The sequence below is a fragment of the Diadema antillarum genome, unplaced genomic scaffold (assembly GCF_040938485.1).
Source record: "Diadema antillarum isolate AM-2024a unplaced genomic scaffold, OU_Dant_1.0 seq00000637_RagTag, whole genome shotgun sequence".
Lineage (NCBI taxonomy): Eukaryota > Metazoa > Echinodermata > Echinoidea > Diadematoida > Diadematidae > Diadema > Diadema antillarum.
Window position 1 is genome coordinate 59,144 of NW_027271554.1, and position 24,221 is coordinate 83,364.

At 41.3% G+C, this 24,221-nt stretch overlaps 1 protein-coding gene across 30 annotated transcripts in view; it reads right to left on the reverse strand.

Annotated features, from left to right (window-relative positions):
• LOC139736330 (uncharacterized) overlaps nucleotides 1–24,221 on the reverse strand; it is a 54,558-nt gene that overhangs the window by 6,716 nt on the left and 23,621 nt on the right. For 6 of the 30 annotated variants that reach the window (XM_071647078.1, XM_071647080.1, XM_071647081.1 and 3 more), the window contains 9 exons: nucleotides 21,292–21,568; nucleotides 17,064–18,484; nucleotides 13,381–13,654; nucleotides 11,388–12,886; nucleotides 9,756–10,029; nucleotides 7,784–9,255; nucleotides 4,518–4,791; nucleotides 2,149–2,831; nucleotides 1,282–1,932 (listed from right to left, as the gene is read on the reverse strand). In XM_071647078.1, coding sequence (XP_071503179.1) covers nucleotides 1,282–1,932; nucleotides 2,149–2,831; nucleotides 4,518–4,791; nucleotides 7,784–9,255; nucleotides 9,756–10,029; nucleotides 11,388–12,886; nucleotides 13,381–13,654; nucleotides 17,064–18,484; nucleotides 21,292–21,568 — 6,825 coding nt within the window. The remainder of the gene's footprint in view (nucleotides 1–1,281; nucleotides 1,933–2,148; nucleotides 2,832–4,517; nucleotides 4,792–7,783; nucleotides 9,256–9,755; nucleotides 10,030–11,387; nucleotides 12,887–13,380; nucleotides 13,655–17,063; nucleotides 18,485–21,291; nucleotides 21,569–24,221) is intronic. The other 24 variants (XM_071647073.1, XM_071647072.1, XM_071647077.1 and 21 more) reach the window with 24 other exon arrangements.

A 24,221-nucleotide genomic window follows, 5' to 3' on the forward strand; every position in this document is an offset into this window, starting at 1 on the left:
CTATTATTATTATTACTACTATTATTACAACAACTACTACTACTACTACTATTACTATTATTTGTGAGAGAGAAGGGAGATTGGAAATATTCTTTAAAATCAAATCGTTGTTTAATAGCGGATAGCAGTAAAAATTAATGTTGCAGAGTTACTCCAAAACCTGCTGTAAAAATTCCATAATGTCTAGATATATCGGAAAGTCAACCATTCATTATGAATTGATTTCCCCCGTCACACGCTCTTGCTCTCAAATTTGCTAGAACATAAAAAGAAGTTAGTCTCTTCCCATATATGGTATGAATGTATCATGATAGGGCATCATCCACATCAAATTCTGCTTTTGATCAAAGTATATTATGCATTATGACGTTGAGCTTTCATACATATTATCGGGGACGGTACTGTTACAAAATTAAAAACTTCTAAATGGACTTTCACGTTTCACTGTTTTTTTGGGAGGGGAAGAGGGGGCATAACTTGTATTAATTTGTATGGATTTGTGACTGTACGTGGAGAAAAAAAGAAAACAACAAAATAAATATAGAAATAAAACTAAACCAAAGCAAAGGCGTCATACACTAAGTCTTTAATGGCCAACTGGTGATCCAATTTAGAGTACCTTATTATCAACATAGAGTATTCATTTTCGATTGTTATAATTGTTGTGACAGTATGTGCATTTAAAGATACCATAACCTCCCTGAAAACGAATACATAATGCATAAAACCGTATCAGGGCAATTACCCTCCCCTCGACATATTTCCTCTTCCTCCTCCTCCCCCCCCCCCCCCCATATTGTTATTGATAAGGTTAGAGTAAAGATTAGGGTTAGGGTTAGGTTTAAGGCTATAGTTTGGGTTAGGGTTAGGATTAGGTTCAGAATTAGGGTTACGGTCAGCGGAACAGTCTGGGGTAGTTGCCCAGGGGGTCATCGCTTTAGAACTTCAGAAAACAAAATGTGGCTATATTGTTTTTATTTATTTCGAGATACCATGGTGGAGGGGAAAAAAGGACTAATGATACTGATATAATTGTGACTTCTCCGTTAGGTACGGTAGGATACCTGACATGTGCAAAACTGATTTGAAATAGTCCGCAAGATGGAGGTTTACGCATTGTTAATAAAGTGATTATAAGGTGAAAACATTGAGAAAACAAACATATGGGTCATAATGGTTGATTTCCGTAGACTAATAATATCAAAATTTTTGCCTTAATAATTGACACAAGAAAACTAAATTTTTAGTATAGAATCTAGGCCATGTAGTTAGTTTCAATACCTGGAACTGTCGTAGTCTCTCCTTCAGATGGTGTGGTAGTTCCTGGAACATGTGGTGTTGTAGTTCCAGGAGCAGGTGGGGTTGTAGTTCCTGGAACAGGTGGTGTTGTAGTTTCTGGACCAGGTGGTGTTGTCGTAACTGGACCAGGTGGTGTAGTAGATCCTGGACTAGGTGGAGTAGTAGTTCCTGGAGCAGGTGGTGTTGTAGTTCCTGGAGCAGGCGGTGTAGTACTTCCTGGAACAGGTGGTGTTATAGTTCCGGGAGTAGGTGGTGTTGTAGTTTCTGGAGCAGGTGGTGTTGTTGTGGCTGGAGCAGGTGGAGTAGTAGTTCCTGGAGCAGGTGGTGTTGTAGTTCCGGGAGAAGGTGGGGTTGTAGTTCCTGGAGCAGGTGGTGTTGTAGTTTCTGGACCAGGTGGTGTTGTCGTAACTGGACCAGGTGGTGTAGTAGATCCTGGACTAGGTGGAGTAGTAGTTCCTGGAGCAGGTGGTGTTGTAGTTCCGGGAGCAGGCGGTGTAGTACTTCCTGGAACAGGTGGTGTTATAGTTCCGGGAGTAGGTGGTGTTGTAGTTTCTGGAGCAGGTGGTGTTGTTGTGGCTGGAGCAGGTGGAGTAGTAGTTCCTGGAGCAGGTGGTGTTGTAGTTCCGGGAGCAGGTGGTGTCGTAGTTCCTGGAGCAGGTGGGGTTGTAGTTCCTGGAGCAGGTGGTGTTGTAGTTTCTGGACCAGGTGGTGTTGTCGTAACTGGACCAGGTGGTGTAGTAGATCCTGGACTAGGTGGAGTAGTAGTTCCTGGAGCAGGTGGTGTTGTAGTTTCCGGAGCAGGTGGTGTTGTAGTCCCTGGAGCAGGTGGAGTAGTGGTTCCTGGAGCAGGTGGTGTTGTAGTTCCGGGAGCAGGTGGGGTTGTAGTTCCTGGAGCAGGTGGGGTTGTAGTTCCTGGAGAAGGTGGTGTAGTAGTTCCTGGACTAGGTGTTGTTGTACTTCCTGGAACAGGTGGTGTTGTAGTTCCCGGAGCAGGTGGTGTAGTACTTCCTGGAGCAGGTGGGGTTGTAGTTCCTGGAGCAGGTGGTGTAGTACTTCCTGGACTGGGTGGTGTAGTAGTTCCTGGAGCAGGTGGTGTTGTTGTCCCTGGACCAGGTGGTGTAGTAGTTCCTGGAGCAGGTGGTGTAGTAGTTCCTGGAGCAGGTGGTGTAGTAGTTCCTGGAGCAGGTGGTGTAGTACTTCCTGGACTGGGTGTTGTAGTAGTTCCGGGAGCAGGTGGTGTTGTTGTCCCTGGACCAGGTGGTGTAGTACTTCCTGGAGCAGGTGGGGTTGTAGTTCCTGGAGCAGGTGGTGTTGTCGTCACTGGACCAGGTGGTGTAGTACTTCCAGGACCAGGAGGTGTTGTAGTTCCTTCAACAGGTGGTGTGGTAGTTCCTGGACTGGGTGGTGTTGTTGTTCCTCTACTTGGTGGTGTTGTAGTTTCTTCCCTAGGTGGTGTAGTTGTTTCTCCTTCGGATGGCGTTGTTTCAGGTAAGCATGTTGGTGGCAGCGTTGGTGTGTCGCAGCAATAAAATCTAAGACAAGCAAGGAGAAAATCAAAGGGATGGTTTGCAGCTTTAAACTTCTTTGGAGATTATACACACCTTTGGCTTAATTTATAACATGGTTCAGCTCTTGGTAGAAAAGAATTAGCGATGAAAATGAAATCAATAGCCTACTATTGCCAAATAAGATATAGAATTACTTATCCAGGAAGTTTTTCAGTGGATCTGTTTGGGATTAGTTAGGTTTCCATATCTTTTTTTCCTTTTGCAATGCCGTTTCTAAAGCATAACAGTATACCAATCATATCATCTGTGGTATTACTTTTAGTGGGAATGCACCTTACAAGCACTGCCTTTTAACATTCCTCCTCATTTCCAGCATTTCCGGACACATATAATATTCTGTAAATGTATCTGTAATTGTGCATTGTGATCGATGTAATTTTTGTATTAAATTTCTGTAAAATATTCATATGTTTCTGTTGGAAATTTATTTTTTATTTATTTAGTTTAATATTTATCTATTTCTAATCTTTTGTCAGGGTAGCCCATTCATCAATAAATAGTGGTCTTCCATGGAGCCCTGAATGATATTTATGAACATATGTACATTAAATAGCAAAAAAATGTATGCAGAAGATAAAACGTAGATACATACTGTACATTGCAAAGTAACATAAAAATACAGTGTATGTTGATTATGCCACAAGAGTTCACCAGAATGCTGACATAACAATAATATTAAAACGCTATTATACAGGAATGATTAGCTAGTCCAGAGTAAATTTGGTGTGTTACTTTATACAAATAACAACTTTGCCTAAACAATCTCTTAAATGAATAATATATGGAAGAAGCTGATCTGATTGAATAATCTATTTTTTTCCATTCAAGTAAAGAGGATACGATTGGGCTGCACTTGTGACAGTCAGAGTGAAATCTTGGCACACTTAGACTTCCACTGTCTATCAGCCTTGTGGATGTTCATGTACATCACTAGGCTTAACTAAGTGTACCTGAAGGTATGAAGGTGCTAAGTTATGAACGCATTTATATAACATCATCACGTGACTGAACTCGAAACGTTTGTCTAGTGTCATCCATTTAAGACTTCTGAATAAATCAGCCGACGGTGTGTCATATGTTTCGTCCAATATTATTTGTGCTGCCTTCTTTTGAATTTTTTGTAGCTTAGTCGTATGGGATTGAAATCTGTTTGACCTAACAACAGAACAGTAATCAAATTGTGGTAACACTAGACTGTTATAGAGTAATTTTAAGGATTGTTGGGGCAAAAAAAAGCCTTCGCTCTCTTTATCATACGGACACTTTTCTCGGTACGTTTACATACATTTTCGATTTGTTTAGACCATTTCAGTTCTTCATCTATTAAAACACCTAAACATTTGGTGAACTGAACCCTTTTAATCAGACTACCATTTGAAGAGTTTGTTCGCAAAAACCGACAAGTCCATTTTTGAAGATTTTGAAGTACGGTCTCTGTCATAAAGTTTTGCAAGAGCAGTTGATGTGGAATGAAATGGTCTAAAACCAGATTGATTAGGGTGTAGTATATCATTTGCATTCAAGATTTCGCTCAGTTGTTGATGTACGGCCCTTTCGATAATTTTACTCACGGTTGGTAAGATTGAGATGGGGCGGTAGTTATAAATACAAAAAAGAATGTATTAAAAATGAAACTAGTTGATCTCATACCTGATTTGGTAATCCAGACATAGCTGCTGCTCTTTTGTATGATTACAAACAAGTCCAGTCTCCACATCACATATCATGTCTTGACCTATAAACTCCCAATCGTAATTGGGTTCGTCTACCATTTGACATTCCGCAGCTAGTGGATAGTCACAAATTTCCATCTGTGTACGACAATCCTTGATGTACTCAAACTCGCCATCGTCTGATGGCAGGATTTTATCATCATCAGTGCACCAGGGTGTCCATTCGCAAACTGGGGTCGGTGTAGTGCAATCTGCGTTTCAGAAACAAATGTTAAAAATGACTTTACGTTTAATAATAGGCGCCGCAGATGGTGCGATTATGATGTTTTCACAGATTCAAATATTACTTTGTTTTTGGAATTCCGACACTATACTTATTTTTGTTGAATATCCACGTTTTGAGACCCAGACATGCGTGACAATAAAATTGCGCATAATGGCTTTGTACATTCGCTGTTACGTATAAACAATTTCCTAGTTTCCATGATGAAAAATTAGATGTTGCTCTATCCATTCTGAATACTCCAAACGATCAAATGTATACCGAGATGCTCACAGTCTCAAACTGTGGGGCCACTGTGTGTCATTTGTAACGAAAAGAACATATCAATGATAAATAAAGTGAACAGGGCCTATAGCTACATTTGGATGATTTTTTCAAGAGTGGCAGATATAGTGATTCGTTCTTTGTGCGATTGAGAGCGATTGGCCGTGTAACTTTTGAGATGTTTATCTGGAACAGATTTTAAAAAAGGATACCTAAGCTGGGACTCGAACTCGATACCTTCCAGCTAAGTTTCAATCAAATTTCCAGACGTGATCTCTGGCATGGTATGACATATTTACGACCAAATAATAAGATTTTGTGATGCACACTGAATGTCAAAAACAGTTGGTTGGAAATAAATGTTACCAGCGTGAGTAGACCCTATGTGACTTCAAAAGAACGAGGAGAGGGCATTCCAAATGATATGTTTCATACTGTCTCGAATGTGGATCTATAAGGAGTCACACAGTACAAGTTCACAGCTTGGTCAAGACAGGGCCATTTCAGAGAATTTCTAATTTCCATGGACAGGAAGTAATGACGTCAAGAGGAGGCTTGAGCAACACAAAATCAAATGGTTAAGAAAATTTTGATAGGCAGAAAATAGCAGGGACGGATCCAGGAATTCCGAAAAGAAGGTGGGGTGCCAAATACATTTCTGGTGCCAACTCCGGGCCACCTCCGGGCTTGACCAAAAAGAAGAAAAAAAAAAGCTTTAGCGTAATTTTCTGCTGCCACTACAATCAGCTGGTAAAGATGGTTTCTTCAAAAATGAAAGGGGGCGTCCGAGAACCTTTTTCACTTTTCCTTTCATTTCTTTTTAAGAAAAATAAGTGGGGCGCTACCTTTGGATAAAATTATGGAAAAACGAGCCAACAAGTCAATGGAGTAGACCTTTTGCAGAAACTTCCCAGGAATTCACCTCACCTGACTAACTTTACATGGGATCCTACGGGATTAGCAAAATACAGGGTAGCCCAAAAAGAACGGAACGCCTTAGATCGCTAATTACAGCAATATTCTTGCAAATATGTCATGATTTTGTAAACTATTGGATAGGCCATTCTTTTTCCAATAGAAAGACACCAAGTTCTATGATTTTGGTTAATGTGTTATGATTTTAGGACCATTTTTGTGAACCCTTGCAATTTTCAAAATTTGATCATTTTGCACTCTCAGAGATACCGAAATCAGCGATAATTCGGCTTGTCATAGAACCAGCAGCGTTCACAATGCGTGGAATGTGGACAACAGCTCTTTACTGTGAATGGAAGAGAGAGTGGGCGGGGCGGGCGGTGTGATTGTCATTGCCCGTTGAGACGACATAATGGGCTCAATGGAATGGTAAATTTAGCTGAAAAACTAGCAAGGTGAAATTAGACGCATGATTGGCAGTGCTGACGTGAGTTCATGAGTTGATTAGGAATAAAGTACATACTTTTAATCAAGTATGCATTGATAAATACAGTGAGAACTGAGAAATTTTGCTGTATCGGTTTATGAACGAATTAAGAGGCATCTCACCCGGCTTGAGACTACATGTAGTTCGCGACTGCAGAGCAGTTGCAGAGATGTCTCCGCTAGCCAACGACTAGAGACGTCTATTGTGATATTACGGTGTCTCCGAGGAGTCGCAAGAAATTTAAAGACACGATTTAACAATGTGGCCGACCGCGATGTTAAAAAATCTCAATCTGAGCTGTCTGACCTTTACAATTATGCTCAGATGGATGAAAACTCTAAAGAGAAACAAGCATAACGTAGATCATGGGTTAATTTTTAAGATATCAATTTGCTTATCTGGTGCGGGCACGGATCCAGGATTTTGAAAAAAAAAAGGGTACCCGAATTTGACCAGCTTCTAATCCGATTCTACTTTCCATGCCAGCGAGGAAAAGCAGGGGTGGAGATGGGGGGGGGGGGGGGTTGCTGGTTAAAAAAAAGAAAAAAATGGGGTTGAAAAAAACTTGCCCTTCGTGTACTTGTATCCCTGTTCACAGAACCGCCTATATTAGTGCGTATTTAGAACTTGCCTGATATGATTCAAGTTTACCGGCCTAATGCACCAATAGATACAGGGATATTCTCACTGTATTCATCAATGCACACTTACTTAAAAGTACGTGCTTTATTCCCAAACCAATCATGAACAGCCTTACTTACGTCATTGCCAATCATGTCTTTGAATTAGCCTGGCTACTTTCCAGCTAAATTTAGCATTCCATTGAGTCCAACATGTCGTCTCATTCACAATGCCAACGGACAATGACAATAAGCACCGTCCGCCCCACCCACTCTCTCTTCCATTCACAGTAAAGAGCTGTTGTCCACATTCTACGCAATATGAACGCTGCTGGTTCTATGGCAAGCCGAATTATCGCTGATTTCGGTATCTCTGAGAGTGCAAAATGATCACATTTTGAAAATTGCAAAGGGTTCACAAAAATGGTCCTTAAATCATAACGCATTAACCAAAATTCAAGAACTTGGTGTCATTCTATTGAAAAAGGAATGGTATTTCCAATAGTATGCAAAATAATGACATATGTGCTGCAATACTGCTGTAATTAAAGATCTTAGGTGTTCCGTTCTTTTTGGGCCAAAAAATTGAGGTTTTCAGATGGAAAATTAAAACGCCGCAATGACAGTTAGGATTGTTAGAAGCCATTAGGAAAATTGTGTAGCTATTGTCTCACCAAAAGGTGGAGTTGTAGTTCCTGGACTAGGTGGTGTAGAAGTTCCCGGAGCAGTTGGTGTTGTTGTCCCTGGACTAGGTGGCGTTGTAGTTCCTGGGACAGGTGGTGTTGTTGTCCCTGGAGCAGGCGGTGTAGTACTTCCTGGAACAGATGGTGTAGTTACGGGAGCAGGTGGTGTTGTAGTTCCGGGAGCAGGCGGTGTGGTACTTCCAGGAGCAGGTGGAGTAGTTGTCACTGGAGCAGGTGGTGTTGTAGTTTCGGGAGTAGGCGGTGTAGTACTTCCTGGAATAGGTGGTGTTGTAGTTCCGGGAGCAGGTGGAGTAGTTGTTCCTGGAGCAGGTGGTGTTGTAGTTCCGGGAACAGGCGGTGTAGTACTTCCAGGAGCAGGTGGAGTAGTTGTACCTGGAGCAGGTGGTGTTGTAGTTCCGGGAGCAGGCGGTGTAGTACTTCCTGGAGCAGGCGGTGTAGTACTTCCTGGAACAGGTGGGGTTGTGGTTCCTGGAACAGGTGTTGTCGTTGTCCCTGGAGCAGGTGGAGTAGTAGTTCCAGGAGCAGGTGGTGTTGTAGTTCCGGGAGCAGGGGGTGTAGTACTTCCTGGAGCAGGTGGTGTTGTAGTTCCAGGAGCAGACGGTGTAGTAGTTCCTGGAGTAGGTGGGGTTGTAGTTCCTGGAACAGGTGTTGTCGTTGTCCCTGGAGCAGGTGGTGTTGTAGTTCCTGGAGCAGGTGGTGTTGTAGTTCCGGGAGCAGGGGGTGTAGTACTTCCTGGAGCAGGTGGTGTTGTAGTTCCAGGAGCAGGCGGTGTAGTACTTCCTGGAGCAGGTGGTGTTGTAGTTCCGGGAGCAGGCGGTGTAGTACTTCCTGGAACAGGTGGTGTTGTCGTTCCGGGAGCAGGCGGGGTTGTAGTTCCTGGAGCAGGTGGTGTTGTAGTTTGTGGAACAGGTGGTGTTGTTGTTACAGGAGCAGGTGGTGTTGTTGTCCCTGGAGCAGGTGGTGTTGTAGTTCCGGGAGTAGGCGGTGTAGTGCTTCCTGGAACAGGTGGTGTTGTAGTGCCGGGAGCAGGTGGTGTTGTAGTTCCTGGAGCAGGTGGTGTAGTACTTCCTGGAGCAGGTGTTGTTGTCCCTGGACCGGGTGGTGTGGTAGTTCCTGGAGCAGGTGGTGTTGTTGTCCCTGGACCAGGTGGTGTAGTACTTCCTGGAGCAGGTGGTGTTGTAGTTCCCGGAGCAGGTGGTGTTGTAGTTCCTGGAGCAGGTGGTGTTGTCGTCACTGGAGCAGGTGGTGTGGTACTTCCAGGACTAGTAGGTGTTGTAGTTTCTTCAACAGGTGGTGTGGTAGTTCCTGGAGCGGGTGGTGTTGTTGTTCCTCTACCTGGTGTTGTAGTTTGTTCACTAGGTGGTGTAGTTGTTTCTCCTTCGGATGGCGTTGTTTCAGGTAAGCATGTTGGTGGCAGCGTCGGTGTGTCGCAGCAATAAAATCTTAAGACAAGCAAGGAGTATGAGAGAAAAATCAAAGGGGCGTTTTACAGCTCTATACTTCTTTGGAGATTATATGCACCTTTGGCTTAATTTATTACATGCTTCAGCTCTTGATAGGAATGAATCAACAATGAAAATGAAATCAATAGCCTACTAATGGCAAATAAGACATAGAATTATTTATCGAGGGATTTGTTCAACGGATCTGTTTGGGATTACTTAGGTTTCCATGTCATATTTCCTTTTGCAATGCCGCTTCTAAAGCATAACAGTATACCAATCATATCATCTGTTGTATTACGTTTTGTGGGAATGCACCCTAAAGGAACTGCCTTTTAACATTCCTCCCCATTTCCAGCATTTCCGGACACATATAACATCTGTAAACGTATCTGTAAATTGCGTGATTGTGCATTGTGATGTAATCTATGTATTAAATTTCTGTAAAATATTTAAATGTTTCTCTTGGAAATAGAAAAAAAAATGAATAGATCTCATACCTGATTTGATAATCCAGACACAGCTGCTGTTCTTTTGTATGATTACAAACCAGTCCAGTCTCCACATCACATATCATGTCTTGACCTATAAACTCCCAATCGTAATGGGGTTCGTCTACCATTTGACATTCCGCAGCTAGTGGATAGTCACAGATTTCCATCTGTGTGCGACAATCCTTGATTAACTCAAACTCGCCATCGTCAGATGGCAGGATCTTATCATCATCAGTGCACCAGGGTGTCCATTCGCAAACGGGGGTAGGTGTAGTGCAATCTGCGTTTCACACACAAATTTTAAAAATGACTTTACGTTTAGTAATAGGCGCCTGAAAGGGTGCAATTATGTTTTCACAGATTCAAATATTACTTTGTTTTTGGAATTCCGACACTATACTTATTGTTGTTAAATATCCATGTTTTGAGACCCAGACGTGCGTGACAATAAAATTGCGCATAATGGCTTTGTACATTCGCTGTTACGTATAAACAATTTCCTAGTTTCCATGATGAAAAATTAGGTGTTGCTCTATCCATTCTGAATACTCCAAACGATCAAATGTATACCGAGATGCTCACAGTCTCAGACTGTGCTGCCTTTTTTGTGTGTGATTAGTAACGACAAGGACATATCAATGACAAATAAAGTGAACAGGGCCTATAGCTACATTTGGATGATTTTTTCAAGAGTGGCAGATATTGTGATTCGTTTTTAGTGCGATTGAGAGCGATTGTCCGTGTAACTTTTGAGATATTTATCTGGAACAGATTTAAAAAAAAAAGGATACCTAAGCTGGGACTCGAACTCGATACCTTCCAGCTAAGTTTCAATCAAATTTCCAGACGTGATCTCTGGCATGGTATGCCATATTTATGACCAACTGATAAGATTTTGTGGTGCACACTGAATGAAAAAAACAGTTGGTTGGAAATAAATGTTACCAGCGTGAGTAGACCCTATGTGACTTTAAAAGAACGAGGAGAGGGCATCCGAAATAATATGTTCCATACTGTCTGGAATGTGGATCTATAAAAAGTAACACAGTACAAGTTCACAGCTTGGTCAAGACCGGGCCATATCAGAGAATTTCTAATTTCCATGGACAGGAAGTACTGATGTCAAGAGGAGGCTTCAGCAACACAAAATTAAATGGGTAAGAAATTTTTGATAGGCAGAAAATAGTAGGGACGGATCCAGGAATTCCGAAAAGAAGGTGGGGTGACAGATACATTTCTGGTGCCACCTCCGGGCCACCTCCGGGCTTGACCAAAAAACAAAAAATAGCTTTAGCGTAATTTTCTGCTGCCACTACAATCAGCTGGTAAAGATGGTTTCTTCAAAAATGAAAGAGAGCGTCCGGAAACCTTTTTCACTTTTTCTTTTATTTCTTTTTAAGAAAAATAAATGGGGCGCCACCTTTGAATAAAATTATGGAAAAAACAAGCTAACAAGTCAATGGAGCAGACCTTTTGCAGAAACTTCCCAGGAAGTCACCTCACCTGACTAACTTTACATGGGATCCTATGGTATTAGCAAAATATAAAATTGAGGTTTTCAGATGCAAAATCAAAACGCCGCAATGACAGTTAGGATTATTCGAAGCCATTAGAAGAATTGTGTAGCTATTGTCTCACCAAAAGGTGGAGTTGTAGTTCCTGGATGAGGTGGAGTAGAAGTTCCCGGAGCAGGTGGTGTTGTTGTCCCTGGACCAGGTGACGTTGTAGTTCCAGGAGCAGGTGGGGTTGTACTTCCAGGAGCAGGTGGAGTAGTTGTTCCTGGAGCAGGTGGTGTTGTAGTTCCTGGAGCAGGTGGTGTAGTACTTCCTGGAGCAGGCGGTGTAGTACTTCCTGGAACAGGTGGGGTTGTAGTTCCTGGAATAGGTGGTGTTGTCGTCCCTGGAGCAGGTGGAGTAGTAGTTCCGGGAGCAGGTGGTGTTGTTGTTCCTGGAGCAGGTGGTGTTGTTGTCCCTGGAGCCGGTGGTGTTGTAGTTTCGGGAGTAGGCGGTGTAGTACTTCCTGGAATAGGTGGTGTTGTAGTTCCGGGAGCAGGTGGAGTAGTTGTTCCTGGAGATGGTATTGTAGGTCCGGGAGCAGGTGGTGTTGTAGTTCCTGGAGCAGGCGGTGTGGTACTTCCAGGAGCAGGTGGGGTAGTTGTTCCTGGAGCAGGTGGTGTTGTAGTTCCGGGAGCAGGTGGTGTAGTACTTCCTGGAGCAGGCGGTGTAGTACTTCCTGGAGCAGGTGGGGTTGTAGTTCCTGGAACAGGTGTTGTTGTTGTCCCTGGAGCAGGTGGAGTAGTAGTTCCTGGAGCAGGTGGTGTTGTAGTTCCTGGAACAGGCGGTGTGGTACTTCCAGGAGCAGGTGGAGTAGTTGTTCCTGGAGCAGGTGGTGTAGTAGTTCCGGGAGCAGGCGGTGTAGTACTTCCTGGAGCAGGCGGTGTAGTACTTCCTGGAGCAGGTGGGGTTGTAGTTCCTGGAACAGGTGTTGTTGTTGTCCCTGGTGCAGGTGGAGTAGTAGTTCCTGGAGCAGGTGGTGTTGTAGTTCCGGGAACAGGCGGTGTAGTACTTCCTGGAGCAGGCGGTGTAGTACTTCCTGGAACAGGTGGTGTTGTTGTTCCGGGAGCAGGTGGTGTTGTTGTCCCTGGAGCAGGTGGTGTAGTACTTCCTGGAGCAGGCGGTGTAGTACTTCCTGGAACAGGTGGTGTTGTTGTTCCGGGAGCAGGTGGTGTTGTTGTCCCTGGAGCAGGTGGTGTTGTAGTTCCGGGAGCAGGCGGTGTAGTACTTCCTGGAACAGGTGGTGTTGTAGTTCCCGGAGCAGGTGGTGTTGTAGTTCCGGGAGGAGGCGGTGTGGTACTTCCTGGAACAGGTGGTGTTGTAGTTTCGGGAGTAGGTGGGGTTGTAGTTCCTGGAGCAGGTGGTGTTGTCTTCACTGGAGCAGGTGGTGTAGTACTTCCAGGACCAGTAGGTGTTGTAGTTCCTTCAACGGGTGGCGTGGTAGTTCCTGGACCGGGTGGAGTTTGTGTTCCTCTACTTGGTGTTGTAGTTTCTTCACTAGGTGGTGTAGTTGTTTCTCCTTCGGATGGCGTTGTTTCAGGTAAGCATGTTGGTGGCAGCGTCGGTGTGTCGCAGCAATAAAATCTTAATAAGACAAGCAAGGAGTATGAGAGAAAAATCAAAGGGACGGTTTACAACTCTATACTTCTTTGGAGATGATATGCACCTTTGGCTTTATTTATTACATGCTTCAGCTCTTGATAGAAAAGAATTAGCGATGAAAATGAAATCCATAGCCTACTATTGGCAAATAAGACATAGAATTATTTATCGAGGGATTTGTTCAGCGGATCTGTTTGGGATTAGGTAGGTTTCCATATCATATTTCATTTTGCAATGCCGCTTCTAAAGCATAACAGTATACCAATCATATCATCTGTTGTATTACGTTTTGTGGGAATGCACCCTAAAGGAACTGCCTTTTAACATTCCTCCCCATTTCCAGCATTTCCGGACACATATAACATTTGTAAACGTATCTGTAATTGTGCATTGTGATGTAATCTATGTATTAAAGTTGTGTAAAATATTCAAATGTTTCTGTTGGAAATAGAAAAAAAAATGAATAGATCTCATACCTGATTTGGTAATCCAAACAAAGCTGCTGCTCTTTTGTATGATTACAAACAAGTCCAGTCTCCACATCACATATCATGTCTTGACCTATAAACTCCCAATCGTAATGGGGTTCGTCTACCATTTGACATTCCGCAGCTAGTGGATAGTCACAGATTTCCATCTGTGTGCGACAATCCTTGATGTACTCAAACTCGCCATCGTCTGATGGCAGGATTTTATCATCATCTGTGCACCAGGGTGTCCATTCGCAAATTGGGGTAGGTGTAGTGCAATCTGCGCATCACAAACAAAGTTAAAAATAACTCAATATCAGTAGCAGCCGCCATAGGTTCTTTGACTCGGGTATATCAAATCAATCAAATGTAAATCCAGATGCTATCAGTCACAAGAATAAGGTTAAATGCTTGCTCTGGGTAATGAAAAGCAGGTCCTACACATCAACACGAGAACAAAAATGTAAATCTAGATTTATTTTTTTCAAAATTGACAAATTACTCACGCGAGAGGGTGATGCACCCGAGCAGGGAGGGGGAGATGTAGGTGTGGAAGGAGACGTCCCCCTCGCATATTATAGGGAAAATTTTCAATCAAAAAGTAGAAAAACTGAATGTACACGGACAGTGCAAATTGTTAAGTGGCATCTGTCACCTCTTTTTCCGCGTGTGTGCCTCCACTGTTAGTACACAGTGGAAAAAAAACACCGATATTTGTTTAAATGTTGTGTGCCAAAAAATGACTTTATACTGTGTTCAAGTAATATTTATGTATTTCGTGGATCCTCTGTATAATTATGTTGCCTCTAGAAATGTTCGATAAATTCCATCATTATGAAAAAAAAATAAGGAGATCGATCAAATGGAATGGGTGTGAAACTTTTTACATTTTCAGTACTGAAATTCAAGGATCTGGTGCACACTCTGGGGTAAAATGTTCGGAAACTTTTCTATCAACGGGTAAGGCAAATCAAGATTCAAGGCAATGGTAATGGCTAGTATGGAATTTGTCACCACTTTTTTTGCGTCTGCGTCTTCACTGTGTTCTATCAGTCTATGGAGATGGACAGAAGCCTATTGGAGAGCGTAAGGGGGTTTCGAGTATTTATCCCTCTCAAGGATCTCTTGCATTTTTAGAACTGAAATTAAACGATCTCGTGTACGCTTTGGGGAATGTATGGAAGAAGATCAATAAAAACATCATGGCTGAAGGTAATATATATTGTAACCAATGAAGATAAATGATCATCACTTGCGATCGTCCAGTTCGGCTACTTTGATACCAAATTGGGCCTATCAGCTAAGCTTTCTAGCAATCATTCAGACAGAGCTGATTATGAGGAATCTTTTAAGGACACTTTGGAATTATTTTTGGCATAAATCATAAAGGAAACGGGATTCAACCAGCCAAATCATGGAAGTTGCGTGACCGATTGCATAATCGATAGTTTGATCGATTGTTTTAAAAACGGATTATAAATCGATCTTTTGGAGGGGAAATAACGATTAAACCCTGATTATTTCAATTTAGAAGTTTTAGAGGGGTAATAAGGGCTGGAAATGTGATTATTTTCAGTAACAATCTCTCATAATATGATTATTTACTTCATTATCCAATCATTTTTGTACGATGTTGAGAGTAAATAAGCGTTATTATTTGGGGAGTAAAATGTGTAACTGTTTAGAAAATATAGCGGCCAGAATTTAGATAGGGGTCCAAATTGAAACATTACAATTGGGTTAGCCCGGGCACAGGCCAAAGTGTGGATGATCAGTGTTGTTCAGTGTTAATAAAGTATTGATTGCATTGGATACTGCTGCCTGGATCGTTTTCTGTGAATCTGCAGCAGTACAACACAAGTGTCGGTGGGCAGTGCACTGGTAGTATCTGGTATTGGTATATGCGTTGGATGAGTTGTACTGATATGTGGGTGTGGATGAATAGCAACTGATATGATACTGGTAAGTGAGTAACTGGTATGAATTGGTAGTAACCCAGCAAATTGATATTGAACGCCGTTCCCTACGCCTGGTTGTATATCTCAACCAAATAGACCCTAGACATAGGTCGGGGTGGCACAGCGCATACACACAAGCGATGGAAGGCTACAATATAGGCCTACACTAGACAGCAAAAGAAAGTACCCACTTCTGTCAAAGGCCGAGCACAAAAATGCACCCCCTAGAAATAAACATTTTTTTATACACAGGTGTGTTACAATGCCCCTTACTAATCACATGTACATAAGAAAGTGAATGTCTTCATAACAAAGAAGAACTTGACATGCACAGCATCTTGGTCACTGAATCAAAAGTCCCACACAAAAGCACTTTCCACCACGCAACAATGGCCACTGAATGGACAACATGTTTAATCAGCCAACATTGATTTTAGCTCTGCAGGAAGAGTGGACAGAACTTCCCCAGACAGCTTGTCCAGAGCATGCATCAGAGATGCCTGGAATGTGTCCAGGCACGAGAAGGACATACACATTATTGAAAATTGATGTTTGTGACTGCTTTTTTCGTCTTGTCACACTGATTTTTGCGTCAAACTTGTAAGGCTCATTCTGTTACATTTTGTGACTTTTGATTCAATGACCAAGATGCTGTGCATGTCAAGTTCTTTTTAATAAAGATAATCACTTGCTATTGAGTATGTGATTACTGATAGATTTTGCAGCATACCTGTGTACAAAAATTGTTTATTTCTAGGGAGGAGTAAACTTTTGTCTGCGGTCTTTGACAGAAGTGGGTACTTTCTTTTGCTGTCCAGTGTATATGTGTAAATATACCATTAATAGATCATACAAAATAAACGACGAAGTTTTGAGTGATAAGCAATTGAACTTTTTGATATAATTCATAGATCCGATTTGTACAACAAGAAATAAGGAATAATAATGAATCGCAATTATTTAGGACTGATGTTTCTAAGCCCATTGCATATATGTGTTCATAGGGCCCCCTGAAAAACAGTACTTGATTGCTGACGGGGCCACCCTGTATAAATAAAACCAAGTAATAATTATAATAATAATAATGCTCAGTGCGGGAAAAATATTGAAGTAAGGTACAGCATTAGCATTATGTACGATATAACAACAACAATAAGTAGATAAGTCCTGGAGAAACACAAGATTTTCCCACTGATTGCACACGAATCACCTTAACCACAATCATTATCTGCAAACAACGCGTACGACAAGACGATATTTTCATGAATGAGATGTCATACCTAACCCATTTTCTTTTCATATAACCACTTGAATGACTCCACTTTGTCGTCATTCAATTTTGCCGCATTTTTTTCTATTTTCCTCATATGCGAAGTCATGTGGAAAATAAAGTAGCTCAAATGAGGAAAATAGAAGAAAAAAAAAACTTAGGCGTATACAATCTTCTTAAAGTCATTTACAAAAAGTCAGTTATCAGAATATCATAGCGGTTGTTTGTAAGAGTGCTTATAACCAATTTCATTACATAGTGAATAGCCATTAAAATTTCGAAGAAATCAGTTTTCTGTATAACATAAGATTTCAAGGACTGGCCATGGTTTTTCGTGTTGGTATGTTTTGTGTAAATTACATTATCATATATGAATAATGGACAACCTATTTCAGGAAAAAGGCAATACGAAATATGATTTACTATCGGCCCTTAATGAGTGTTTGTAGCTTCTGTCTCACCAAATGGTGGTGGGGTAGTTCCTCTACCAGATGTTGTTGTTGGTCCTCCACCAGGTGGTGTTGTGGGTCCACCTCCAGGTGGTGTCGTTGGTCCTCCACCAGGTGGTGTTGTAGTTCCTCCACCAGGCGTTGTTGTTGGTCCACCACCAGGTGGTGTGGTTGGTCCTCCACTAGGTGTTGTTGTTGGTAATCCACCAGGTGGTGTCGTTGGTCCTCCACCAGGTGGTGTTGTAGTTCCTCCACCAGGCGTTGTTGTTGGTACTCCACCAGGTGGTGTGGTTGGTGCTCCAACAGGTGGTGTTGTTGGTCCTCCACCAGGTGGTGTTGTAGTTCCTCCACCAGGTGTTGTTGTTGGTCCTCCACCAGGTGGTGTTGTTGGTCCTCCACCAGGTGTTGTTGTTGGTCCTCCACCAGGTGGTGTTGTTGGTCCTCCACCAGGTGGTGTGGTTGGTCCTCCACCAGGTGGTGTCGTTGGTCCTCCACCAGGTGGTGTCGTTGGTCCTCCACCAGGTGGTGTTGTAGTTCCTCCACCAGGTGTTGTTGTTGGTCCTCCACCAGGTGGTGTTGTTGGTCCTCCACCAGGTGTTGTTGTTGGTCCTCCACCGGGTGGTGTTGTTGTTCCTCCACCAGGTGGTGTGGTTGGTCCTCCACCAGGTGGTGTTGTTGGTCCTCCACCAGGTGGTGTCGTTGGTCCTCCACCAGGTGTTGTTGTTGGTCCTCCACCAGGTGGTGTTGTAGTTTCTCCACCAGGTGTTGTTGTTGGTCCTCCACCAGGTGGTGTTGTTGGTCCTCCGCCAGGTGTTGTTGGTCCTCCACCAGGTGGTGTTGTTGGTCCTCCACCAGGTGGTGTCGTTGGTCCTCCACCAGGTGGTGTTGTAGTTCCTCCACCAGGTGTTGTTGTTGGTCCTCCACCAGGTGGTGTTGTTGGTCCTCCACCAGGTGTTGTTGTTGGTCCTCCACCGGGTGGTGTTGTTGTTCCTCCACCAGGTGGTGTGGTTGGTCCTCCACCAGGTGGTGTTGTTGGTCCTCCACCAGGTGGTGTCGTTGGTCCTCCACCAGGTGTTGTTGTTGGTCCTCCACCAGGTGGTGTTGTAGTTTCTCCACCAGGTGTTGTTGTTGGTCCTCCACCAGGTGGTGTTGTTGGTCCTCCGCCAGGTGTTGTTGGTCCTCCACCAGGTGGTGTTGTTGGTCCTCCACCAGGTGGTGTGGTTGGTCCTCCACCAGGTGGTGTTGTTGGTCCCTCACCAGGTGGTGTTGTTGGTCCTCCACCAGGTGGCGTTGTTGGTCCTCCACCAGGTGGTGTGGTTGGTCCTCCACCAGGTGGTGTAGTTGTTTGTTCCTCGGATGGTGTCGTGATTATATGTGGTGTTGTTTCAGGGAAGCATGTTGGTGGCAGCGTCGGTGTGTCGCAGCAATAAAATCTTTAAATACAAACGGAATGATAGGAAATAAACATAACTCAAGAGGTAAAATTAGTTTATTTTTTCAAAAAGAAATTTCATTCCCTTAAACGTTCTGGTAAAAAAAACAAATGTCACATACAATACATAAAGAGAAAAATGCTCTTCTCTCACGGTTCATTTTAATTATTTGAGTATTCACTTTCATTTCTGGATATTTCTTTTAAATTTTATTTCATTCAATTTAGAGGGAAAATAATTCTTTAAACGGCTTAATGTTGGCATTCGATTTCGCGCCAGCTGGACAGACGTTCATATTCGCACAAAATACCAATTTCAATTTAATTTTAATTAACACAACTTCGCACTTTTAACGTTCGAATTCAATCAACATGCACAACTTCTACGGGCCTTTTTTGACTGTCATTTTTGGATGATAAAATTTAATTTTCATTTCAAAGTCTCATTTCTTGTATGTATGTCTTTCCTATCGACATTTCTTTCATTTTTAATTCACCCCTTAGGAAATAGCCATTTCCTAGAATATCTTAGGGGTCCTATACGCCCAAATCCATAATGATCCATTTTGATTCTATTCCTTAATTCCTGGTGTCGATATCATAAGTTGCCGTAATCGGATCAGCTGTAGATGGACCTATTTCACAAAAGGGTTATATCTCCATTTTCGCTGGTTGTCAAGATCATCATTCATCTACTAATTCTGTCCGTATTCGAATGATCACGCATGCACTGTAATGCAGTAGCGTCTAAAACCGTAAATGAATAAAAGGTAAATGCATGTGTATCAAAGTGGGATAATGACGAGTTATTAGCTTGCATTAGTTAGATATCGCTTTTCTATGTAGATTGAGTTTGCATATTCAATCAGTTGAGTAACTACAAAGAATACAAACAACAACCAAAAAGACTGCCAATACTTTGTAATTGTTTGCCTTATCGTGAATTTGAATCCCTTAACGCTCTCCACGGCAGTGGTGATGCGAATTTTAATGCGTTGCACTTGCATACCTAATTTGAATGCCATTATTACACCCTTGTGCAAGAAACTCATAAAATTGCATGCTGATGAAATTAAATTAAATGAACTAAGTACCTTTTTCAATGTCGATCTCGGTGATCATTAAAATTCATTCGAATTCACTTGAATGCCCGCATCGTTTAATTGAATGCAAACCTGGTGAAATTGGGCGGGAAGGCCTATAATACAAAATTGACAGGCAGCTACAAAACGTCTAAATAATATAAATACGATTCCAATTGCTATTAGGTACAGAACCTTTAGTTTTGTCAGACATATTCCTCCAGTTTCTTCACTTACCTTAAAAATTGACAACATTGGCTAAGATGTAATCATTACTTTTTATTTCTTACAAAAATAAGTTTTCTCCATACAAATTAACCACGTTAAAACATTCGAGTTTTCCTGTAGAACCAAGTATAAAAAGCACTTTTAGTAATTTCAGTTTTATTCTGTAAGATAATTTCCAGTACTTGAGCAATAAACCCTGAGTAACATCACATTCCCAAAACAAATAAGCATTGTTTCTGTGGAGCTCGACCAAAACGCAGAGAGTTCTGCGTGAGATACTCCCATTGCAAAAAGTAATCTATTAACAACAATATTTCTATGCAGAATTTTACACTGAAAATAACGAAGTATTTGATTCAGGGTAGATATATAAGGAACATTGTATATTTTAATCTAATCTAAGTTTTGGTTCAGTATTTTGTTTTCTATTTCCTTTCAGATTTAGGTGGTTGAAATAGTTGATCACATAATATTCGGTGTACACATGTATGTATATTACTTTGTATTACTTTATAATGGAAATAAACTGAACTGAACACATCGACATACCTTGGATCTTTTTAACAAATTATATATCGTATGTTCTTTTTGCGTCTTTATTTTATCATTATTCACTTTTAAATATATTTTTCCACTCTAATGGGATTGCATGAATAACTGCAAAAATACCCAAACTGTTCAAAACTTCAAAAAGATGAACCACCATCACCACTCAATGATTGTTTAATCTTAAATACACTCATTTGAAACATTGCTTTCTTAAAATGATCTCATTATTTACCCGAATTGATGAATTAAACCAAATTACCTGGTTTGCCTGATTTTCACTTGTTCTACGGATGAATAAAGGGGGAAAGTATATTCACACCAAGCCTTAAGAATTTCCCATATAAAACAGTTTTGAATCAAATTGATCTTCTTCTTTTTTTGTTCCGGCCATATCACAATACCAAATTACTGTATGTTATCCCATAAGTTACCTGAATAATTCTTTAAAAATCCATTTTCTCTGTTTTGATCATTTAGTAATCTTTTCACCCAGGTGATTTCAAGTCCTGAAATTACGGATGGAAAATGAAACATCTTTAAACCTCCCTGGCAATAATCTCCAATATTGTTCGTCGGCTAATTTTGCATAGTTTATCATCCCAAATAAAAGAAAATACTATCTGATCTATTTCTTTTATATCTATTCTTGTGGAGAAGGTAATACCGAAAACAGAAAAATTAATAGGGAAAGAGCCAAAGATTTTGATATAACAATTTTCCGATGGGGGTTACATATTTTCTTAACCAATGTTAAAAATATCCAACAATTTTCGTTTTAAGGTATATAATTCAACTAAAAAATGCCATTTAAAGTTGTGGAAAATGTGATTCCGAATAACTTAAACGGTCCACAAGAAAAACTAAAACCGGAGTTGCTTATATCTTGTACATGTGCCTCATAATAACCAAGAGCCGCAATGTTACTTTTTTAAAATTAGTTTCTTCATACCTGATTTGGTAATCCAGACACAGCTGTTGCTCTTTTGTATGATTACATACAAGTCCAGTCTCCACATCACATATCATGTCTTGACCTATAAACTCCCAATCGTAATGGGGTTCGTCTACCATCTGACATTCCGCAGCTAGTGGATAGTCACAGATTTCCATCTGTGTGCGACAATCCTTGATGTACTCAAACTCGCCATCGTCTGATGGCAGGATCTTATCATCATCAGTGCACCAGGGTGTCCATTCGCAAACGGGGGTAGGTGTAGTGCAATCTGCTTTTCAGAGACAAAGTCAGAAATAACTCAATGTTAGTAACAGCCGCCATAGGTTTTATGATTCGGATATATTCAATTAATCAAATGTAAGCCCAGATGCTACCAGTTACAGCAAAATGTGTCATAAGCCCTACACATCATCGACAAGAGAACAAAATATAAATAGGGCCTATTTTTTTTCAAGACTGACAAATTACGAGATCCGTTAACTAATGTAGGGCCGACTGAAGAAGCTCAATCAAAAAGTAAGAAGATGAATATTCAAGGCAGTGCAAATGGCTAAATAACGTCATTTGTCACTTTTCCCCCGCGTCTGGGTCTTCGAAGTGCTATAAGTCTGTAGAGATAGATAGAAAGGGAGAGCGTAGGAGTTGGTATCCCCCTCCCCTCACGAGGGAATTTTTGCATAATAGAACTGAAATTCAACTACCCCGTGCATACTTTGGAAGGAGTATTTGGACAAAATGTCAATCGAAAAGTAAGAAAATTGATATTAAAGGTAGTTTGAATTGCTAAATTGTAGTACACCCGAATTATTAGCAGTTTTCCGCGTCTGTGTCGATTGTGTAACAATACAGTTATATAAAAATGGACAAAAGGGGAGGGTGTGGGGGAGCTAAATAGTGTATACCCTTCCCATTGGGGAGGAAACTTTTCCATTTTTAGATTTTGAATTCAACAATCTGGTGCATAATTTTGGGGGGAATATCAGACAATTTACATCAAAAAACGTAAGTATACAAATATTGAAAAAAAAAGATATTACTTAGAGGGGTGAAGGTCCAGGTATGAGTTTCTTCAGTTTGTCTCCCTCTAAAAATTAAATTTGTTAAGATCGCAACTGCTGATCTGTAAATTAACAAACATGTTGGAAAAAGGAACCAGTGGGACTCGAACCTGTCATCTACTGCTTTCCGTGCAGCGACACTACCACCAGGCTATCCCTGGTTGCCGGCAGTGACACAATAAACATGGAACAAGCAGTAGATGACAGGTTCGAGTCCCACTGGTTCCTTTTTTCGACATGATTGTTAATTTACAGATCAGCAGTTGCGATCTTAACAAATTTAATTTGTAGAGGGAGACAAATTGAAGAAACTCATACCTATACAAATATTCATGAGAATATAAATGATTAGATCGTGGTATTTAAGCATGTGGGTCTCTCCGTCCCCCCCCCCCCCCTCCCCCAACTATTCAATAGAGGGGTTTTGCATTTTTAGAGTTGAGGGATATGGTAACCATTCTGTTGTGCAATACTTTTTAAAGTGTTGTTATTGATATGTAACAAAAATAATTGTCACGAAAAAACCGAAACCTGGAACTGTGGAATATTTAGAGGCAGTGTTAATTCACCATGGATCCATTACTTCACCTTGGACAGAAGTCTGCTGTGGAGGCTAAATTCTTTTTCGCGTGTTTCTGAGTTCTTTTCAGAAATCAGCTAAAATATTAAAAAAATCTACCCTATTACAATCGATTCACGAGTAGGATTCCTCAACCCATTTTCTATTTTAAATGATTTATTATTTCCTAAATTAGATCGTTCCTATCTGGGTAGAATACGTGATGAGAACAGCGTTGAGACTCGTGATCTTCCTCATTTTCGATTCGTCCATTGTTTCGCGATCAAAGTTGTCCTTATAGGGGCTGTACAGTACTGGTTGAGGTGGGGATTCATGTTTTTTTACATTCCTAAGTGAGATAATGAGAAACCTCTTATGAAATAAGAGATAGCATGTCATTTTAAGAAGGATTAAATGTTAATTTGACGAAAATTATTTTTCAAATGGCTGAGATATCCAAGACAAAGTGATAATAATAACAGACTACAGGCCACGCCTTTTATCAGGATTTCTTTGTTTCACCTTGTTTTTTGATATCTCAGCCATTTTTCAAAACAGATTTTCATCAAATAAACTTTTCATACCCCTTGGAATTGCATGCTCTTTGAGATATCATAGAGTGGTTTCTGAATATCTCGCAAAACTTTAAAAGCTAAATCCTCACCTCGACCAGAACCTTATACACCCTTTGATACCCCAATCAAGATGAAGAATTTGTGGGAAAGTTTTAAGAATGACTTCCAGCCAGTCCCTACTTGAACAAGTTGTTGCATCTGTAGCCGCCTCCATTCTCCATTACTTACAGTCCATTATTTGATCGTAAGTTACAAGCTACTGGCCTTGCGTAAATTCAGTTTGAGTAATAATACGCACATAATCATAATAATAGCTAGAAAAGCATTAGTACAGCGCAGACCTCCGCCAAGCAGCTTTTTTTCAACCCATTATGAACGCATGCTGAAATCGCCCAATTTCCCAATATAGAAGCAGAACAGGGCACGCACAGCTAAAACACAGAAGTTCATTGACACTATCTGCGTAAATATAAAAAATCCTTCAAATATCTGAAAAAAAAAAACCCGGATCATTAGCGAAATTGAATATCTGTTTTTTGTGTCATGATCACATTTTCCAGCAAGTTTCATTCAAACCCGTTTATAACGTTTTGAGTTTGCAAACAGACAGACAACCCAACGCCGATGATGGCGTAACCTCCTCCTTCCTTGCGGAGGTACTAGTACTAGCGAAACTATCGTTGATTAGTTAGACATGATCTGGCGGGAGGAGCAAGTTAGACTCTTCAGCCA